The sequence below is a fragment of the Biomphalaria glabrata genome, chromosome 1 (genome assembly GCF_947242115.1).
Source record: "Biomphalaria glabrata chromosome 1, xgBioGlab47.1, whole genome shotgun sequence".
In the NCBI taxonomy this organism is placed as follows: domain Eukaryota; kingdom Metazoa; phylum Mollusca; class Gastropoda; family Planorbidae; genus Biomphalaria; species Biomphalaria glabrata.
Genome location: NC_074711.1, coordinates 53,240,858 through 53,259,907, shown reverse-complemented (window position 1 = coordinate 53,259,907; position 19,050 = coordinate 53,240,858). Strand labels below are relative to the sequence as shown.

Here is a 19,050-nt window from a genome sequence, read left to right as displayed (position 1 = left end):
TTTTTTTATTACACCAAAGTTTTCAACTGTTTGAGATATCGCGATTTCGATGATTAGTGTGTACTATAAAATATTATTATTGTGTACACAAAATGTACATCTTGCCGTTTGAGAACTACTACAAAGCTTGTAGTCAGAGCAAGTATCACTGACTGTTAAAACACAAATTTAAGTTTGCAGGTTGATAAACAAATACAAAGAATATATATATTTATCTGCCGCAAAACACAAGCCTTAAACTTATTGAAAATACGTATGTGTATTGAGGGCCTGATTTAGTTACAGCTAACACAAGCTATAGCTTAGTGCCTAAAAAGAAATATTTAGGACTGAATATATAATATCTGAACTTATCAAGTGCCCAAAAGAAATATTTAGGACTGAATATATAATATCTGAACTTATCAAGTGCCCCAAAAGAGCATCACGTCTCAACAAGCTTATATCAGCTTTACAAATTTAAATACTGCACTGTGTATTGTTTTTTTTACGTTTCTCTATCTCTCTCTCTTTTGATCATTCTTTCTCTCACTTTTGCATATTTAGTCATCTCTCCGTCTTTCTCCACTCTCCCTCTCTCTCTCTCTCTCTCTCTGTGTACTCACCTCTCTCCCTTTCTATTTCTCTAGACTTTTGAACTAGGTTATTTTAATTATTTTGAAAAATGTATGATGTGCGCCATATCTGGCTACTTATAATGTCTAAGGAAGAAAAAAAAATCTGTTTCTAAGTTAAGAATCTGTTTTTCTCAAAGTCTGTAGTTCTTTTTAAAATAAATACACGAAATTACCTTCTTGGCGGGGACCTGAACCCCCCCCCCCTCCCTATATATCTCTAGTCTCATCGTATCATATTCGTTTCAATAACAGTCTAGATTGAGAACTATTAATAGCTATACCCCCCCCCTCTCAAGGTTTATTGTAAGACAAGTGTTTGATTATTACAATTCAATGAGAGATAACTTTAAAAACAATATAACCTTCACGGTTCATTAATGTACGTAACCCTCCTGCAGTCCTCAGAGCAGCCCCTCTGCAGTCCTTTCAAATCTTATCAATTTAAAAACCAATTTAAAAGCGCCTTTCTTTTCCGACTCCCCTGCTCCGCCTCCAGCCTTGTATTTCTCTCTCTCTCCCCCCCCCCCCTGTACTTGCGAGTCGCCGCCACACTTGGGAGAAACGAGTGGAGGGCACCCAGGCTATCTGAGCCGCCTCTCGCCCTTACACAGGTAGCAGTGTGAGGCTGTCAAGCCGGTGGTACCACAACGCACACACGCAATAACGCAAAACGGCAGGCACTTTCAACCCCCGCCCCACTTCCACTCCCAACCCGCTTTCCGTATCAATTCAGTTGCTCGCCCGCCCCCCCCCACCCTCGCGTCTTTTTTTTTCTCCCCCCTCTCTCGGTAACGCACTGCAGACTCAATAGTGTCTTTTTGAACTATTTATACAGGCAACGAGTTCCCGGTGCATTGCTTCTAACAGAGTTCACAGTGTGTGTGTGTGTATATAGATATATGTGTGTGTTTTCTAAAGTGGATTTAAGAGATATTTAAGAGAGATATAAAGCCGATGGAATTCGTGTTTTCTAACTCTGACCAGTGTCCTTGAACTTGCGTAGTCTGTTTTACTTTTAATTTCGGCGTCACTACTTTCTGAAACGGTGACTAATGTATAACTGACGAGATCATTGGGATACGTGAATTGTAGACACGGCAATCTGGGTCTGAACGTAAAGCCATCAATGAAACAGTCCAAGAGCCAGCCTCTGATTTGTAGGAGTCACTTATTAATAGGACTGCACAAACTACACGACTAAAAAGTAGGATCAGTTTTCTGTCTTGTTAATTTAAATAGAAAAATAAACCGAAACAAAACAATTTGATAATTGACTATGAGGAGGAAAAAATCACGAGGCACAGTTTAGCACACTGAACAAAGTTTAGCACATTGAACACAGTTTAGCACACTGAACAAAGTTTAGCACATTGAGACATGTGTTAGCACACTGGATATGTATCCAAGACCTAAGTCATAACAATGTGCACACAGCCTAGAGTCTAGGATATTTTCATTAAATCGCGGTGTGACTTTCAAGGATTTAATTTTGGATCTATTAAGGCCAGATCGTGACGAGGCCTTGGATTAACCTAACCTACTTATTGAACACGTCATAGCCGTCTGCTGTTGTAGCAGACCAGACTACTACATATTTCACTTTTGTGTTCTATTGGTGTTTGTTATTTCTTGTTACTTTTTGGAGTATTCCATTTGATATTCGACGGAGTAATAAGACGGAACCCTGATGTGATCTTATAATATTATCTTTTAAGAATATCTTATTTTTACTGCTGTTGAAATTCAATAAAAATACAATGGATACACACAACAGGTGGAGGCGATGGCTGTTGGTATATATCTACATTGCATCACTGCTGACTGGTAAGTTTTATCTTTGTTAAAATACAAGCGTGGCTGTTCTTTTTCAGACTCAGCAAATCGAACTTAAAATAATGACAGATTACTGGCCGAATGTAATTTGTTTATACCAGTACACAAACTAGACTAATACCAAATGGGAAACAGTACAAACAAACAAACAACTTGCTTTTAAACGTCAGAAACAACTTATAACATAAATCATAAATGTACAAACTGGAGAGTTTCATCAATGTCGTAAAACTAGTGTTGGTGTATCCGCTGTACAGGATGTCTAGTGTTGGTGTATCCGCTGTACAGGAAGTGTTGATGTATCCGCTGTACAGGATGTCTTGATGTATCCGCTGTACAGGATGTCTAGTGTTGGTGTATCCGCTGTACAGGATGTCTAGTGTTGGTGTATCCGCTGTACAGGATGTCTTGATAATGAATGCCAGTTGAAAGGCTTAAGGTAACGTTTCGTCCATTTTTTAAGCGCTTATAAAATCGAATTTCAAAAATGTTTCGCTTGAAGCCCAAACGTCTTCGAGTTGGCAACAGTGAACTTTCATTATTGCGTCCTTGACATTACTAAGTTTGTTTATTTTAAAATCTGTCCCAATCTTCCTTACTCTACGTTTTTCTACAAGTGTCCTTTACATAGTCTCCACGTTTCTCTATATCGTTTTCTCTTCTGCTTCTATATTTACTTTAGTTTAGTGCTTGACGAATGTAAACCGGAACGTGTATAGATCTATATATTACACACTTTACGAATAGATTTCTGAGTTTCAACTGTATCGTCACAATCTTCAATAAGTACTAAATATTACTAGGCCAACTAATAATTAAATATTTACCAGCTAACTTCGGATCGGTACTATATTATTTATATATTAATTAACTATTTTATTGCAACTGCATTTATGTGTCTATTTATGTAGCCCGTACAATAATAATAATAATTATTATTATTATTTCTGGTGTAGATAGAGTTTATTCAAAAATTATTCCCTGCTCTCTTCAGTCTAGTGTTTAAAATGCTATCAATAACATCAGAGTCCTCTTAGTCTAATACATATGTATCATTCTGCATTTTTATTCTTTCGTCGCTTCTGTGTGTACATGTTTGTTAATGTGTGTGTGTGTGTGTGTGTTGAACATACAAATGTCGAGCGATTGAATTGATTATCTACTGGCTTAAACAATGTTTGTTCTTATGGACATTCACTTGAAAGATGTCGATGTCATGTTTAGTTGAAAGATGTCGATGTCAAGTTTAGTTGAAAGATGTCGATGTCAAGTTTAGTTGAAAGATGTCGATGTCAAGTTTAGTTGAAAGATGTCGATGTCAAGTTTAGTTGAAAGATGTCGATGTCAAGTTTAGTCTGTTGTTTAGAACTTTCGATAGAAATGTCTATGTAAACGTTCCTTTCTCTTGGGTAATATTAAAGAAGGGAAAAAAAGCAATTTAAAAGTAATAGCTTTGGCAAACTAATAAATCATTGTTTCAATAACATTCTCTCCCCCTGTCCCTGTATCTCTCTCTCTCTCTCTCTCTCTGAAGGTAGCTTATTCTGATCACTCTAAAATGTTTTACTTTGGTAACGTCTTGTTTATTATTTGAAAATGAAACAAATATTCTAATTGTATCAGAATCAATTTCACATGTTTTAAATTTACAATTTGATTGGTTAAGAATGTGTATTTCTGTAAACTTTTTATTTAACATGGCTTTGTAAACATAAATTATATTAGAATTGTTTAATTCTTATAGTATCACTTATTTTAAACCAAGTTTTATGAGAGGATTAGCTAGCCAGGACAAAATCAACTACTTTTTCTTTCATCATTTAAAAGTATTAGACAGTCACAGGTGTGGCAGATGGAGACTTTAGGAACTTTCTACATTTCGGATGAGAATTTTAAAAATAAAAATGTATATCTATCTCCTAAGCATCTTGCCACATCAAATATCAAGTGGGGGGGGGGGGTAGCCAATTTACAGTCATCACCTTCCCAGTTTTGTTTTGAGTTGGACTTTGAAGGATTCAGACCATTTTCTCTCGTTCAAAGTTGGCAGCACATTTTGATTCCATTGCAGCTCCCTGAAGTCTGCTAGTACTCTGTCTCTGAGGAACTGGTGAATGTTTTCTTTCAGAATAAAACTAAGTCATTGATACATTGATACTTCATTACAAATTGTTTGCTACATCATCCAATACGGACTAATACAAAAAAAAGAGATATCTTTAACCGATGTCTTGTAACTTATTCAATGTCTCTAGCCGATGTCTTGTAACTTATTCAATGTCTCTAGCCGATGTCTTGTAACTTATTCAATGTCTCTAGCCGATGTCTTGTAACTTATTCAATGTCTCTAGCCGATGTCTTGTAACTTATTCAATGTCTCTAGCCGATGTCTTGTAACTTATTCAATGTCTCTAACCGATGTCTTGTAACTTATTCAATGTCTCTAACCAATGTCTTGTAACTTATTCAATGTCTCTAACCAATGTCTTGTAACTTATTCAATGTCTCTAACCAATGTCTTGTAACTTATTCAATGTCTCTAACCGATGTCTTGTAACTTATTCAATGTCTCTAACCGATGTCTCCTTAACCAATGTCTTGTAACTTATTCAATGTCTCTAACCAATGTCTTGTAACTTATTCAATGTCTCTAACCGATGTCTTGTAACTTATTCAATGTCTCTAACCAATGTCTTGTAACTTATTCAATGTCTCTAACCGATGTCTTGTAACTTATTCAATGTCTCTAACCAATGTCTTGTAACTTATTCAATGTCTCTAACCAATGTCTTGTAACTTATTCAATGTCTCTAACCGATGTCTTGTAACTTATTCAATGTCTCTAACCAATGTCTTGTAACTTATTCAATGTCTCTAACCAATGTCTTGTAACTTATTCAATGTCTCTAACCGATGTCTTGTAACTTATTCAATGTCTCTAACCAATGTCTTGTAACTTATTCAATGTCTACAGCCGATGTCTTGTAACTTATTCAATGTCTCTAACCGATGTCTTGTAACTTATTCAATGTCTCTAGCCGATGTCTTGTAACTTATTCAATGTCTCTAGCCGATGTCTTGTAACTTATTCAATGTCTCTAGCCGATGTCTTGTAACTTATTCAATGTCTCTAGCCGATGTCTTGTAACTTATTCAATGTCTCTAGCCGATGTCTTGTAACTTATTTAATGTCTCTAACCAATGTCTTGTAACTTATTCAATGTCTCTAGCCGATGTCTTGTAACTTATTCAATGTCTCTAGCCGATGTCTTGTAACTTATTTAATGTCTCTAACCGATGTCTTGTAACTTATTCAATGTCTCTAGCCGATGTCTTGTAACTTATTCAATGTCTACAGCCGATGTCTTGTAACTTATTCAATGTCTCTAGCCGATGTCTTGTAACTTATTCAATGTCTCTGGCCGATGTCTTTTAACTTATTCAATGTCTCTAGCCGATGTCTTGTAACTTATTCAATGTCTCTAGCCGATGTCTTGTAACTTATTCAATGTCTACAGCCGATGTCTTGTAACTTATTCAATATCTCTAGCCGATGTCTTGTAACTTATTCAATGTCTCTAACCAATGTCTTGTAACTTATTCAATGTCTCTAGCCGATGTCTTGTAACTTATTCAATGTCTCTAGCCGATGTCTTGTAACTTATTCAATGTCTACAGCCGATGTCTTGTAACTTATTCAATGTCTCTAACCGATGTCTTGTAACTTATTCAATGTCTCTAACCGATGTCTTGTAACTTATTCAATGTCTCTAACCGATGTCTTGTAACTTATTCAATGTCTCTAGCCGATGTCTTGTAACTTATTCAATGTCTCTAGCCGATGTCTTGTAACTTATTCAATGTCTCTAACCGATGTCTTGTAACTTATTCAATGTCTCTAACCGATGTCTTGTAACTTATTCAATGTCTCTAACCAATGTCTTGTAACTTATTTAATGTCTCTAACCAATGTCTTGTAACTTATTCAATGTCTCTAACCGATGTCTTGTAACTTATTCAATGTCTCTAACCGATGTCTTGTAACTTATTCAATGTCTCTAACCGATGTCTTGTAACTTATTCAATGTCTCTAGCCGATGTCTTGTAACTTATTCAATGTCTCTAGCCGATGTCTTGTAACTTATTCAATGTCTCTAACCGATGTCTTGTAACTTATTCAATATCTCTAGCCGATGTCTTGTAACTTATTCAATGTCTCTAACCGATGTCTTGTAACTTATTCAATGTCTCTAGGAATATGTCCTATGGAAAGACTTTCCTTTTATGTTTCTTCTTGTCATTAAGAATCATTTCTACTTTGCCTGAAAACGAATGGATCTCGTACTTTGCCTGAAAATGCCTGGATCTCGTACTTTGCCTGAAAATGCTTGGATCTCGTACTTTGCCTGAAAATGCCTGGATCTCGTACTTTGCCTGAAAATGCTTGGATCTCGTACTTTGCCTGAAAATGCTTGGATCTCGTACTTTGCCTGAAAATGCCTGGATCTCGTACTTTGCCTGAAAATGCTTGGATCTCGTACTTTGCCTGAAAATGCCTGGATCTCGTACTTTGCCTGAAAATGCTTGGATCTCGTACTTTGCCTGAAAATGCCTGGATCTCGTACTTTGCCTGAAAATGCTTGGATCTCGTACTTTGCCTGAAAATGCTTGGATCTCGTACTTTGCCTGAAAATGCCTGGATCTCGTACTTTGCCTGAAAATGCTTGGATCTCGTACTTTGCCTGAAAATGCTTGGATCTCGTATATTGCCTGAAAATGCCTGGATCTCGTACTTTGCCTAAAAATGCTTGGATCTCGTACTTTGCCTGAAAATGCTTGGATCTCGTACTTTGCCTGAAAATGCCTGGATCTCGTACTTTGCCTGAAAATGCTTGGATCTCGTACTTTGCCTGAAAATGCCTGGATCTCGTACTTTGCCTGAAAATGCTTGGATCTCGTACTTTGCCTGAAAATGCTTGGATCTCGTACTTTGCCTGAAAATGCCTGGATCTCGTACTTTGCCTGAAAATGCTTGGATCTCTTACTTTGCCTGAAAATGCTTGGATCTCGTACTTTGCCTGAAAATGCTTGGATCTCGTACTTTGCCTGAAAATGCTTGGATCTCGTACTTTGCCTGAAAATGCTTGGATCTCGTACTTTGCCTGAAAATGCTTGGATCTCGTACTTTGCCTGAAAATGCCTGGATCTCGTACTTTGCTTGAAAACGCCTGGATCTCGTACTTTGCCTGAAAATGCCTGGATCTCGTACTTTGCCTGAAAATGCTTGGATCTCGTACTTTGCCTGAAAACGCCTGGATCTCGTACTTTGCCTGAAAATGCCTGGATCTCGTACTTTGCCTGAAAACGCCTGGATCTCGTACTTTGCCTGAAAATGCCTGGATCTCGTACTTTGCCTTAAAATGCCTGGATCTCGTACTTTGCCTGAAAACGCCTGGATCTCGTACTTTGCCTGAAAACGAATGGATCTCGTACTTTGCCTGAAAACGAATGGATCTCGTATTTTGCCTGAAAATGCCTGGATCTCGTACTTTGCCTGAAAATGCCTGGATCTCGTACTTTGCCTGAAAATGCCTGGATCTCGTACTTTGCCTGAAAACGCCTGGATCTCGTACTTTGCCTGAAAACGCCTGGATCTCGTACTTTGCCTGAAAATGCCTGGATCTCGTACTTTGCCGGTATCACACACTATATATATACACACACGTGTACTCTAGTCCTCTCAATTCTATTTAGTAACCTGTCTCACATTTGAAGTATCACATAAATATAAACTGTACGATTCGAAACGCAGTGGCTGTGATGTTTCCACACGCTTTCATCTGACTTGATCATATAAGACGTAAACCTATAATAAGTGTCGCTGTCGCTCACGTCTTAAGTTTGTGAAGTTGATTCTGTGAAGAGGATTTCACCTGGTAGGTACATGTTTAAGACAGACAGACAGACGTAGATCTGTGGATACGATATGCTCTAATGCAGCGGTTCTCAAACTTTTAAGCTCGGCGACCCTTTTTTACAACCCCCCCACTCTGCCGCAACTCCCCCCCCCCCGCTCACACACACAGCAATAGAAGAATAGACACTAACAATCCATTTTTTTCGATGGTCTTTGGCGACCCCTGGCAAATCGTCAATCGACCCCCAAGGGGGTCGCGACCCACAGGTTGAGAACCCCTGCTCGAATGGATAATACGTAACACTCTGGCATCACTATCTAGTCAGGTCTGTTCAATGTTACGACTATAAGATGGAAGGGGGGGGATGAATTGTAAGAGAGATAATATCAAATCAAATATTTTCTAGAAGAGAAAGAGAGTTACTGTAACAAAATTAACTTGTCTGTCACCGTTATAAATCTTTGCCTGTGTATTGTGATAGGATGCTGTCTTATATAAGTCAGGTTGCTTACATGTCTTGCACTATACTGCTTTATACTACAAGATCATCATCTATTGATTTTCATACTTCAACATTGATTCCACAATTTTCATCAGACAAGAAACAAAAATATTATTTAAATTATTGTTCTGGATTGTATTATGTATTTATGTGACGCTTACTGGCTGACTTCTTTGTCCTTAAATTCCAGAGGTCAGCAGTCTGTGCTGGGGGAACTACACCAACAACCGTGTGACTTAAGTTTACCAAACATTGACTTTTTAAAATTATGACTATTATTTGTTGTTTCACGTCTTGTGTCGTAGATTTTTGGTTGAATTCCTGACCGATTGGACAAAATAAAATCACATAATAAACATAAGGAATCACATACAACAGATGTAACATATAGAATGTCTCATCTAGTCACGTGGGACGTAATCATTTTCTTTTTTGAAGTAACGTCTGTATCATATAAGATAAGATAAGATAGACTCATATACAATAAACATGACATGTATATTAGATTCACAGACATTAAACACAACATATAGAATGGCTCTACTAGATTCCCATACAGTAACGACAACAAATAGAATGTCAGTACTAGATTCCCATACAGTAACCACAACAAATAGAATGTCAGTGCTAGATTCACATACAGTAACCACAACAAATAGAATGTCAGTACTAGATTCCCATACAGTAACCACAACAAATAGAATGTCAGTGCTAGATTCCCATACAGTAACCACAACAAATAGAATGTCAGTGCTAGATTCACATACAGTAACCACAACAAATAGAATGTCAGTACTAGATTCACATACAGTAACCACAACAAATAGAATGTCAGTACTAGATTCACATACAGTAACCACAACAAATAGAATGTCAGTACTAGATTCACATACAGTAACCACAACAAATAGAATGTCAGTACTAGATTCCCATACAGTAACCACAACAAATAGAATGTCAGTACTAGATTCACATACAGTAACCACAACAAATAGAATGTCAGTACTAGATTCCCATACAGTAACCATAACAAATAGAATGTCAGTACTAGATTCACATACAGTAACCACAACATATAGAATGTCAGTACTAGATTCACATACAAAAAAAAACAAAAACACATGGAATGTTTTTCTCTACGTTTTAGTAACAAAAAAACAACATCTGCCTGGTCTATTTGAAATGTGTATAAAATCTGTCGAGTTTGTCCATTACGTCACAAGGGAGAGATTTCATTTCTCTCAAGTTCTTTGTCTCATACCATCACAACATGCCAGGACAACTCTAGTTTGAAACGTTCAGATATCTCTCTGGAATACTGTTTGTGTTTCATTCAGTTGTATGACCTAATATTTACCATTAGCGTGTCTGTGGATGTGTTTACTTGAAGGAGTCTAGCAGAGATAGACGGTCTAAAACCAACACAGACAGTTTGTCGCTAAAGATGTTAAGGGAATGCCTAGTGTACTATATTGGAGTCTTCCTGCACTTTAGGGCAATTCAATGTCTTCTATTTACATACTGAGATACTCATATACAGTAAACCTTTCCAAAAAAACATTTATTTCTGAAATCAAATGTATAATTCTCGAAAATCCAAATCATGTCCTGTTCTGTTTTTGATTTATTAATGATTAAAAAATTCTTTATTTTGTATTTCCACATAAAAATGGTTCTTGCCAAACTAATGTTTGTAGAGTACCTGTAGAACAGACATGATACTCTGCACAAAACTTCCATTCATCACCAAGCACATTGCTGGAAACACGAGAGACTCTTAATTCGAATAAAATACATGAACTGACTTGTAGAGACTCGTGAATAAAATACATGAACTGACTTGTAGAGACTCGTGAATAAAATACATGAACTGACTTGTAGAGACTCATTCCCTTGGTGAAAGAATCAGGATGAACGTTTTAACGATGACTTTGGATTGGCAAGAGCTCAGGAAGCAATGGACGCGGTCATCTTTCTAGGTTCTTTCTAGGTTCTTTCTAGGTTCTTTTCACTTACGTTGTCAAACATGCCATTTTTTTTTTTTTTTTAGAATTTTGCACCAGTGATTCTCATGAGCTAGTGATGAGCTTCAAGATGAAACAATTTGTAACCCCTTAGCAACCTAGACGTTTGTGACCCCTTAGCAACCTAGACGTTTGTGACCCCTTAGCAACCTAGACGTTTGTGACCCCTTAGCAACCTAGACGTTTGTGACCCCTTAGCAACCTAGACGTTTGTGACCCCTTAGCAACCTAGACGTTTGTGACCCCTTAGCAACCTAGACGTTTGTGACCCCTTAGCAACCTAGACGTTTGTGACCCCTTAGCAACCTAGACGTTTGTGACCCCTTAGCAACCTAGACGTTTGTGACCCCTTGGCAACCTAGACGGTCTGGAGGGAGTGCTGTAGGTTCTCCCAGTAGGCTTCCTATAGCGTGGCTCCAATATTTTCATGCATTCTGAGCTTTTAAAATGTAATGTCCTTGTGTCGACAAGAAACAAAGCACTATTTCTCAAGAAACAAAGCACTATTTCTCAAGAAACAAAGCACTATTTCTCAAGAAACAAAGCACTATTTCTCAAGAAACCAAGAACTATTTTTCAAGAAACAATGCACTATTTCTCAAGAAACAATGCACTATTTCTCAAGAAACAAAGCATCATTTCTCAAGAAACAAAGCACTATTTCTCAAGAAACAAAGCACTATTTCTCTAAGATGACATTTAGTTTCGCCTCAGTTAAAAGTATGCCTTCTTTCCAAGAATCTTGTTGGAGATGCCTCTTATTAAAGAAGTAGCAGTATGAAATGACGTTACTTGATTTCATTTATTAAACAATGTTAATAATGTCAATTTAGGCCTAACTTGATTAATACTCAAATATGAATTTATTACTAAAATGTAATATAACTACAAAGCAATGACAGCAGCTTTGTGTCCTTGAAAAGAAAAAGTGTACTTCTCTCTGACTCTTGCAAATGGACCTCATTCACCAATCGTAAACAAACATTTAGCCACGTGATTCTCTCTCTTCTATACAAATTACATAATCCATAAAGGCTGTCACGTGATACTTTTTTTTCACTGTTTTATCTATATTATCACGTGGCTAAATGTTGTTTGTTTACGATTGGTGAATGAGGTCCATTGTATCTTTTTTTTTAAATCTTTTTTTTCCCTGGCAGTCTCTTTTTTTCTCTCTTTCTTTCTGTTGTTACCGATCGTTGACTTGTAGGACCAAACTGAGGGGCAGACAACTAAACCGTTGTAGGCGTAATAGATCTTAAGTTATGAAACTTCAAATCACTTGAAATAATTTCAGAAATCAAGTTAATATAAAATAAAATAAATGTACTAGAATTTAGTAATAATATTTTATAAACAAAATCTAACTCTCTACAATAACACAACCTTTCAGTCTCACGTTCTGGAGTCTTCTTAACTTTAGACCAAATGACGACAGTGCCACATATGTTGCATCATTCACAACCAATCGCTAACCTCGTCCAACCGTCACCATAGAAACATACACACACATGCACACACACACACTACTTAACACTTTCCCTTTTTTATTTTCTTTCTCTTTCTTGCCCTCTCTCCTCTTCTTTCTCTTCTCCCACTCTCTTCTCTTTCTCTCTCTTCTTTTTCTCTTGCTTTTTTTCTCCCATTTTTTCCGAACACTCCCTCGTATAAACTCGCACGTATAAAATTCCCTATCACTCTCAGGCTCTCTGACTCTCCCTCTCTCTCTCTCTCTCACTCTCTGTATATCTCTATCTCTCTCATTCATTTACTCCAGTACTTTCATCTCAGGTTTTAATCTAGATGTATTTGCCAATCAGCTTTACATTCAGGTACTTAAGTTCAACTTTATCTATAAAATGTTTTAACGGATTGACCACTGACTTCTTCTTTGGCTCACTATTGTCGTGGCATCTCTTTAAAAAAGCGCTAACTAGACTCGACACCGGCACCATGAATACCAAACTGTAGAGCTCATCAATAATGGAGACATCAGCGGCCGTAGTTATTTGCCTAATAGTTACATTGGCTATCAGCGTCACTTGTCAGACCTGGTGGCAACCATTCAGCGCAGCCGGTCAGTCATGCTCACAATAGCTCTTTAGGTCCGCAGTGCTCGCTCCTCAATGGGACACTCGGCTTTGTGTCTTTTTAATAGTTTTTTTTCTCTCTCATATTGTTATTATTATTAAACCTTTTTAGAGCAAGTTGTAGAGGAATAACAGATTGAAGGAGAGAGGGAGAGAAAGTCAGTTTAGAGAAAAAGAGAGATAGAGGGAGGAAGGGAGTGAGAGGTAAAGAGAGAGAGAGAGAGTGAGTGTGAAAAAGAGTGACAGAAAAGGCGCTAGGTTTTGTTCGCGGAATGTTTTGTGTCAACACGGGGGAAGTCACTCCAGGGCTGAGAAAGAAAATAGTTCGCCATCACAGGCTAATGAAATATTTACCGGCACATAGATTAATTCAGGTCATTTAGTACAGACTTGATATTTACTGATCTATTGCGTTGGCATGCCATGCGACTTGCCAAGCCGGCTACCAAAAAGGGTGAATATGATATAAGTCACGAACCAGTTTTATAACATTCATTCAAATGTTTAAAATTTTCTCAAATTAACAATTAAAAGGGGCGGAGTAATATACAACAGTGCCCTCTTACATTCTTCAAATACTTAAATCAAATAGGAATTACATGTGGGTGTATGTGATCCTTTCATATTTTAAATAACTAGGTCAATCCCAACAGACACAGATCACTACACATGTAGTTTACGGGGACCTAGCTTGATCATGCCTTTGTGATTAGAAAAAAAAAAAACAGATACAAGGTTAAAAAAAAATACACACTGCTTTCATTGGGGACAGCACAAAAAAGAAAATTTAAACTTTGGGCCAAATTTCTGACAAATCATGAATTTGAACTTTCCTTGCATTCCACCAACACCCAGTCTATAGATTCATACGACTATTGAAATAATATTTTAATTCATCTGTTAGTGGTGCAAAGTTTCAAGCTGAGTCGAGAGTAAGAGTTCAGTCGATTGATTGATTGAGCGATAGGAACTAAAAATGCTAAGACCAGAGCCGGATTTAAGTAAGCAGAGGCCCTGTGTACGATGTTGTTCAAGTCTCTAATTCTTATTCGAAGACCTTTATGATAATATATTTGATTATTGTGAGACTAAGGACACATTGGACATTAAAATACATATTCTATGTTTCACACAAATGTATAGCTCTATAGCTCTATGCATATGATGTGCAATTTTTTAAAAAATACATTCGCTAAGCAACCTTACCAGGCACAAGCATAGCCAGGATTTTTTTCAAAGGGAGGTCATGGGGCAATTCTTTTCTTCCCCTTCACACACACACATATATATATATATATCACGCATATATATATGTGTGTGTGTTTGTGTATATGTATGTTTACGTCAAGCTTTTTTCCGATATTTAATTTACAACAAAATGCATATTCTCAGGTATCTACAGTGCAGTATCCTGCTCCTCTTCTAATAAAAAATTCTAGGTCAAAAACTGGTTCTGCTATTCACTGCACTTTAGTAATGGAGCCCTGCAACTGGTAGAAAATCTCAACCCCCCCCCTCCCTCCAAACGATGGTTTAACATTAAAATATCACCTACTATAAACAAAAATAAAGCAAAGAAAGTCGCAAAATTTCATTGAGGGGGTGAACCCAACCCCCCCTGCCTGGCTACGCCCACGATGCTAGGTTCTTATGACGCAACACTCCGCCATTTTGTACATTTCAAACCTTGCATGCTTATGCTTACTATAAAAGCTAATTTAAAAAAAATTGTTTTTGATCTAAAAATTGTTTATCGCCATCTTCGTTCGGAGATTTTTATTTCTAGAAGATTACTATTAATAGCTAGTTTTTTTTAGGTATCCGATACAGAAAATAATTTATAAGGTACACGAGACATTTTTTTCCTTTTTTTTTTTAGCATGTAAAATAAAATTTTGTAAAGTTTTCTTCTTCTAGCGTAAAGTAATTTGTATTATTTAGGTCAGTGTTTGTGTTCCACGGGGCCTAACTAGGTGTGTCCACAAACTACTGGAGTAATGAATGAATAGTCCACCTCGTGAATCTCTCTGAAATAATTAGCAAAGTGTTCTGCTAACTACTCAGAATGTATGTAGTGTTCTGCTAACTACTCATAATGTATGTAGTGTTCTGCTAACTACTCAGAATGTATGTAGTGTTCTGCTAACTACTCATAATGTATGTAGTGTTCTGCTAACTACTCAGAATGTATGTAGTGTTCTGCTAACTACTCATAATGTATGTAGTGTTCTGCTAACTACTCATAATGTATGTAGTGTTCTGCTAACTACTCAGAATGTATGTAGTGTTCTGCTAACTACTCAGAATGTATGTAGTGTTCTGCTAACTACTCATAATGTATGTAGTGTTCTGCTAACTACTCAGAATGTATGTAGTGTTCTGCTAACTACTCATAATGTATGTAGTGTTCTGCTAACTACTCAGAATGTATGTAGTGTTCTGCTAACTACTCAGAATGTATGTAGTGTTCTGCTAACTACTCAGAATGTATGTAGTGTTCTGCTAACTACTCAGAATGTATGTAGTGTTCTGCTAACTACTCAGAATGTATGTAGTGTTCTGCTAACTACTCAGAATGTATGTAGTGTTCTGCTAACTACTCATAATGTATGTAGTGTTCTGCTAACTACTCAGAATGTATGTAGTGTTCTGCTAACTACTCAGAATGTATGTAGTGTTCTGCTAACTACTCAGAATGTATGTAGTGTTCCGCTAACTACTCATAATGTATGTAGTGTTCCGCTAACTACTCATAATGTATGTAGTGTTCTGCTAACTACTCATAATGTATGTAGTGTTCTGCTAACTACTCATAATGTATGTAGTGTTCTGCTAACTACTCAGAATGTATGTAGTGTTCTGCTAACTACTCAGAATGTATGTAGTGTTCTGCTAACTACTCAGAATGTATGTAGTGTTCTGCTAACTACTCAGAATGTATGTAGTGTTCTGCTAACTACTCATAATGTATGTAGTGTTCTGCTAACTACTCATAATGTATGTAGTGTTCTGCTAACTACTCATAATGTATGTAGTGTTCTGCTAACTACTCAGAATGTATGTAGTGTTCCGTTAAGAACAAAAGTTTGGTAACCACTGTTACTTGGTAGCAGTTATCTTTTCATAGAACACTATTGACAATGTTTAGAATGGAATATTTTTATAAAAAAGTCAAATCCAGTGTATCAACACATGTCGACACTGCGCGAAATAGGCAAATCACTTGATTATGTCATAGAAGCCCTTAGAACATTGAACAAATGTCATCTGACTGACACTAAGCAAAGATACAAAACTCTAGTCTAATTACAGAGTTTCTCAAACTTTGGGGTGCGGCACCCACTTGGGCGAGAGAGATTGGACGCGACGTGTGAGCATTTGTTTTTTCTAGAACTAAAACTCTGCTGATTTTCCATCGATTTTAAAAGCCCCTATTTGAGTATTGATCTAGTATAAACGGCATATTGCTATCATAGTTTCAAATAAACCGTGGTTTTCTCGAGCGTCGTTTGCAGCGATATCGATTGAAAACGTACTTTTGATGAAGAGATTTAGCTACGTCTCTGGGTCAATGGCATGTTAGACTCTGCTCATTTCTTTTGTCACAATTCTCCAGAGGGATGTATCTGTTGACTTAGCAGAGTTTAACTGTTAGCTTGAGTTAATTCTCTGTTTTCGTAAAATGTTTGACATGTTTCGGATGTTCCTTCAGGGTTGAAGATGATTTACTTCCTGGTCCAAACTTCCCGCAGGACGACGGAAACGGCTGCGGAACGGTAGGAACTCTGGACTATCGAGACAACCGAACGACAGTCCAGCGTACATGCCACACGACCATGCAGTCATCCTGTTGACCAAATCGTCACAGTAGGCCTGAACACTGACCTGGGACTTGGGAACGAGCTGTTACACAGAACACAAATTGTCACAGTAGGCCTGAACACTGACCTGGGACTTGGGAACGAGCTGTTCCACAGACCAAAAATTGTCACAGTAGGCCTGAACACTGACCTGGGACTTGGGAACGAGCTGTTCCACAGACCAAAAATTGTCACAGTAGGCCTGAACACTGACCTGGGACTTGGTAGCGAGCTGTTCCACAGACCACAAATTGTCACAGTAGGCCTGAACACTGACCTGGGACTTGGGAACGAGCTGTTCCACAGACCACAAATTGTCACAGTAGGCCTGAACACTGACCTGGGACTTGGGGCGAGCTGTTCCACAGACCACAAATAGTCACAGTAGGCCTGAACACTGACCTGGGACTTGGGAACGAGCTGTTCCACAGACCACAAATTGTCATCCACAGGTCTATTGCTTTCTAATGGCGTCTTTTGCTTCAATAAAACTGGCCCGCCACAAAATGTCTTACTGAACTCAAGGTGATCTAACGAGTATATAACCTATTTCAAATCTGTGTTATGTAATTGTATTCATCAAGCAATAACGACATTATTACTGATGTTAAAATAAAATTTGGATTGAATTTCATGACGTTGTTTCATCTTCTAAGAAGGACTTTTTATACTGTTTTACAAGAAGCATGTGCGACAAAGTTCTTTTGAAGAAAACACTTCAATGCGTCTTCGCTAATGCGATTCTAAATATTACCTCCCTTTCTTACGGTGTAACGGTCCCAGTTTTCTTGACTGACAAAACCATGGTTTTGTTGACGTCTTTTACATGAATACGAATATTCTGCGAAGATCGTGTTCAATACAAATGCAAACTCAACTGCCTCAAATGTATGTGACAGTCTCTCGTCCAGTGCCACCCACATAGTAGTCCCGAGTCCCCGGGCCAGTGCCACCCACATAGTAGTCCCGAGTCACCGGGCCAGTGCCACCCACATAGTAGTCCCGAGTCCCCGGGCCAGTGTCACCCACATAGTAGTCCCGAGTCCCCGGGCCAGTGCCACCCACATAGTAGTCCCGAGTCCCCGGGCCAGTGCCACCCACATAGTAGTCCCGAGTCCACCACAGAATTTCTGAAGCTCATAGAGTAAGGAAACACTCCTACCTTCTGAACAGCTAAGGGAGGGGGAGATGAAGGGACGAATGTATTTTTTTTTTGTGGGTTTATGCGGGAAAGGGGAGGGCGTCACTTGTGAACGTATGAATCCCATATGTACAAATAACATCATATCATTTGTATGAAATACATAGGACAGAATGAATCCCATATGGTTTTCAACTTTCACACTCTACAATACTCGAGATCAACTGATAGAAAACAACAATACCACTTCAGATTTGTTCACTTCATATTCCAAACTCCAAGGTGTACATGAAGTCTGTCTCAGTGGCCAGGTAGATGATGCAATCTTTGAATGAAATCTGATTTTCTGTTCTGAACACACACAAAAAAAGTAATTCACAATTTATTTTGTAAGACCAAACCGTGAAGAAGGATTGGCTTTGAATTCATTTTAGCCCCATGCAGGTTTCTTTTTTTTTTTTTAATTTGAATTGACATGCAAGAATGACTTCACCAATCGGGGGCGGCGTGCAAAGGGAAAAAAAGTCTTGCATCAGAGAGAAACTGAATAACTGTTACTGTCTTGCTACGCGTGTCGGAATTGATACTTCTCCCAGACCATAGCGTTTAGCGGACAGAGTTTGAATCCTGACTTAAATATCGTGTTAGATTTAAAAAGCAAGGTTGTGACATTTGATAGATTTAAAAGGTAAAGTGTGACGTTTGATAGATTTAAAAGGTAAAGTGTGACATTTGATAGATTTAAAAGGTAAAAAATGTGACATTTGGTAGATTTAAAAGGTAAAGTGTGACATTTGATAGATTTAAAAGGCAAATGATGTGACATTTGATGGATTGAAAAGATCAAGGTTAAGGTTAAAGTTTTATTTTAATTGTACATTTTTATTGGATAATCTTTTCTCCTCTATTGCAAGTTACTGAAGTTATTATAATGCGTGTGCGGCAGTGTGGGGGTGGCGTGCGTGTTGTATAGAGTGTGGGTTGTATTTGTGGGATGTCGTAAGAGTTGTATAAGGTGTGGGATGTAATGGGAGTGACTTTGTGGGGTGGAATGCTTGAAAGAGG

General features: G+C 37.7%; 1 protein-coding gene across 9 annotated transcripts in view; it reads left to right on the top strand.

The window, feature by feature from the left end:
- The first annotated feature begins 1,378 nt into the window (after positions 1–1,378).
- Positions 1,379–19,050, top strand: part of LOC106072481 (vascular endothelial growth factor receptor 1-like) — a 227,869-nt gene continuing 210,197 nt past the window's right edge. For 8 of the 9 annotated variants that reach the window (XM_056043602.1, XM_056043609.1, XM_056043630.1 and 5 more), the window contains exon 1: positions 1,380–2,441. In XM_056043602.1, the coding sequence (XP_055899577.1) occupies positions 2,375–2,441 (67 nt within the window). In that variant the 5' untranslated portion in view covers positions 1,380–2,374. Of the gene's footprint in view, positions 2,442–19,050 lie in introns of all 9 variants that reach the window. The other variant, XM_056043634.1, reaches the window with a different exon arrangement.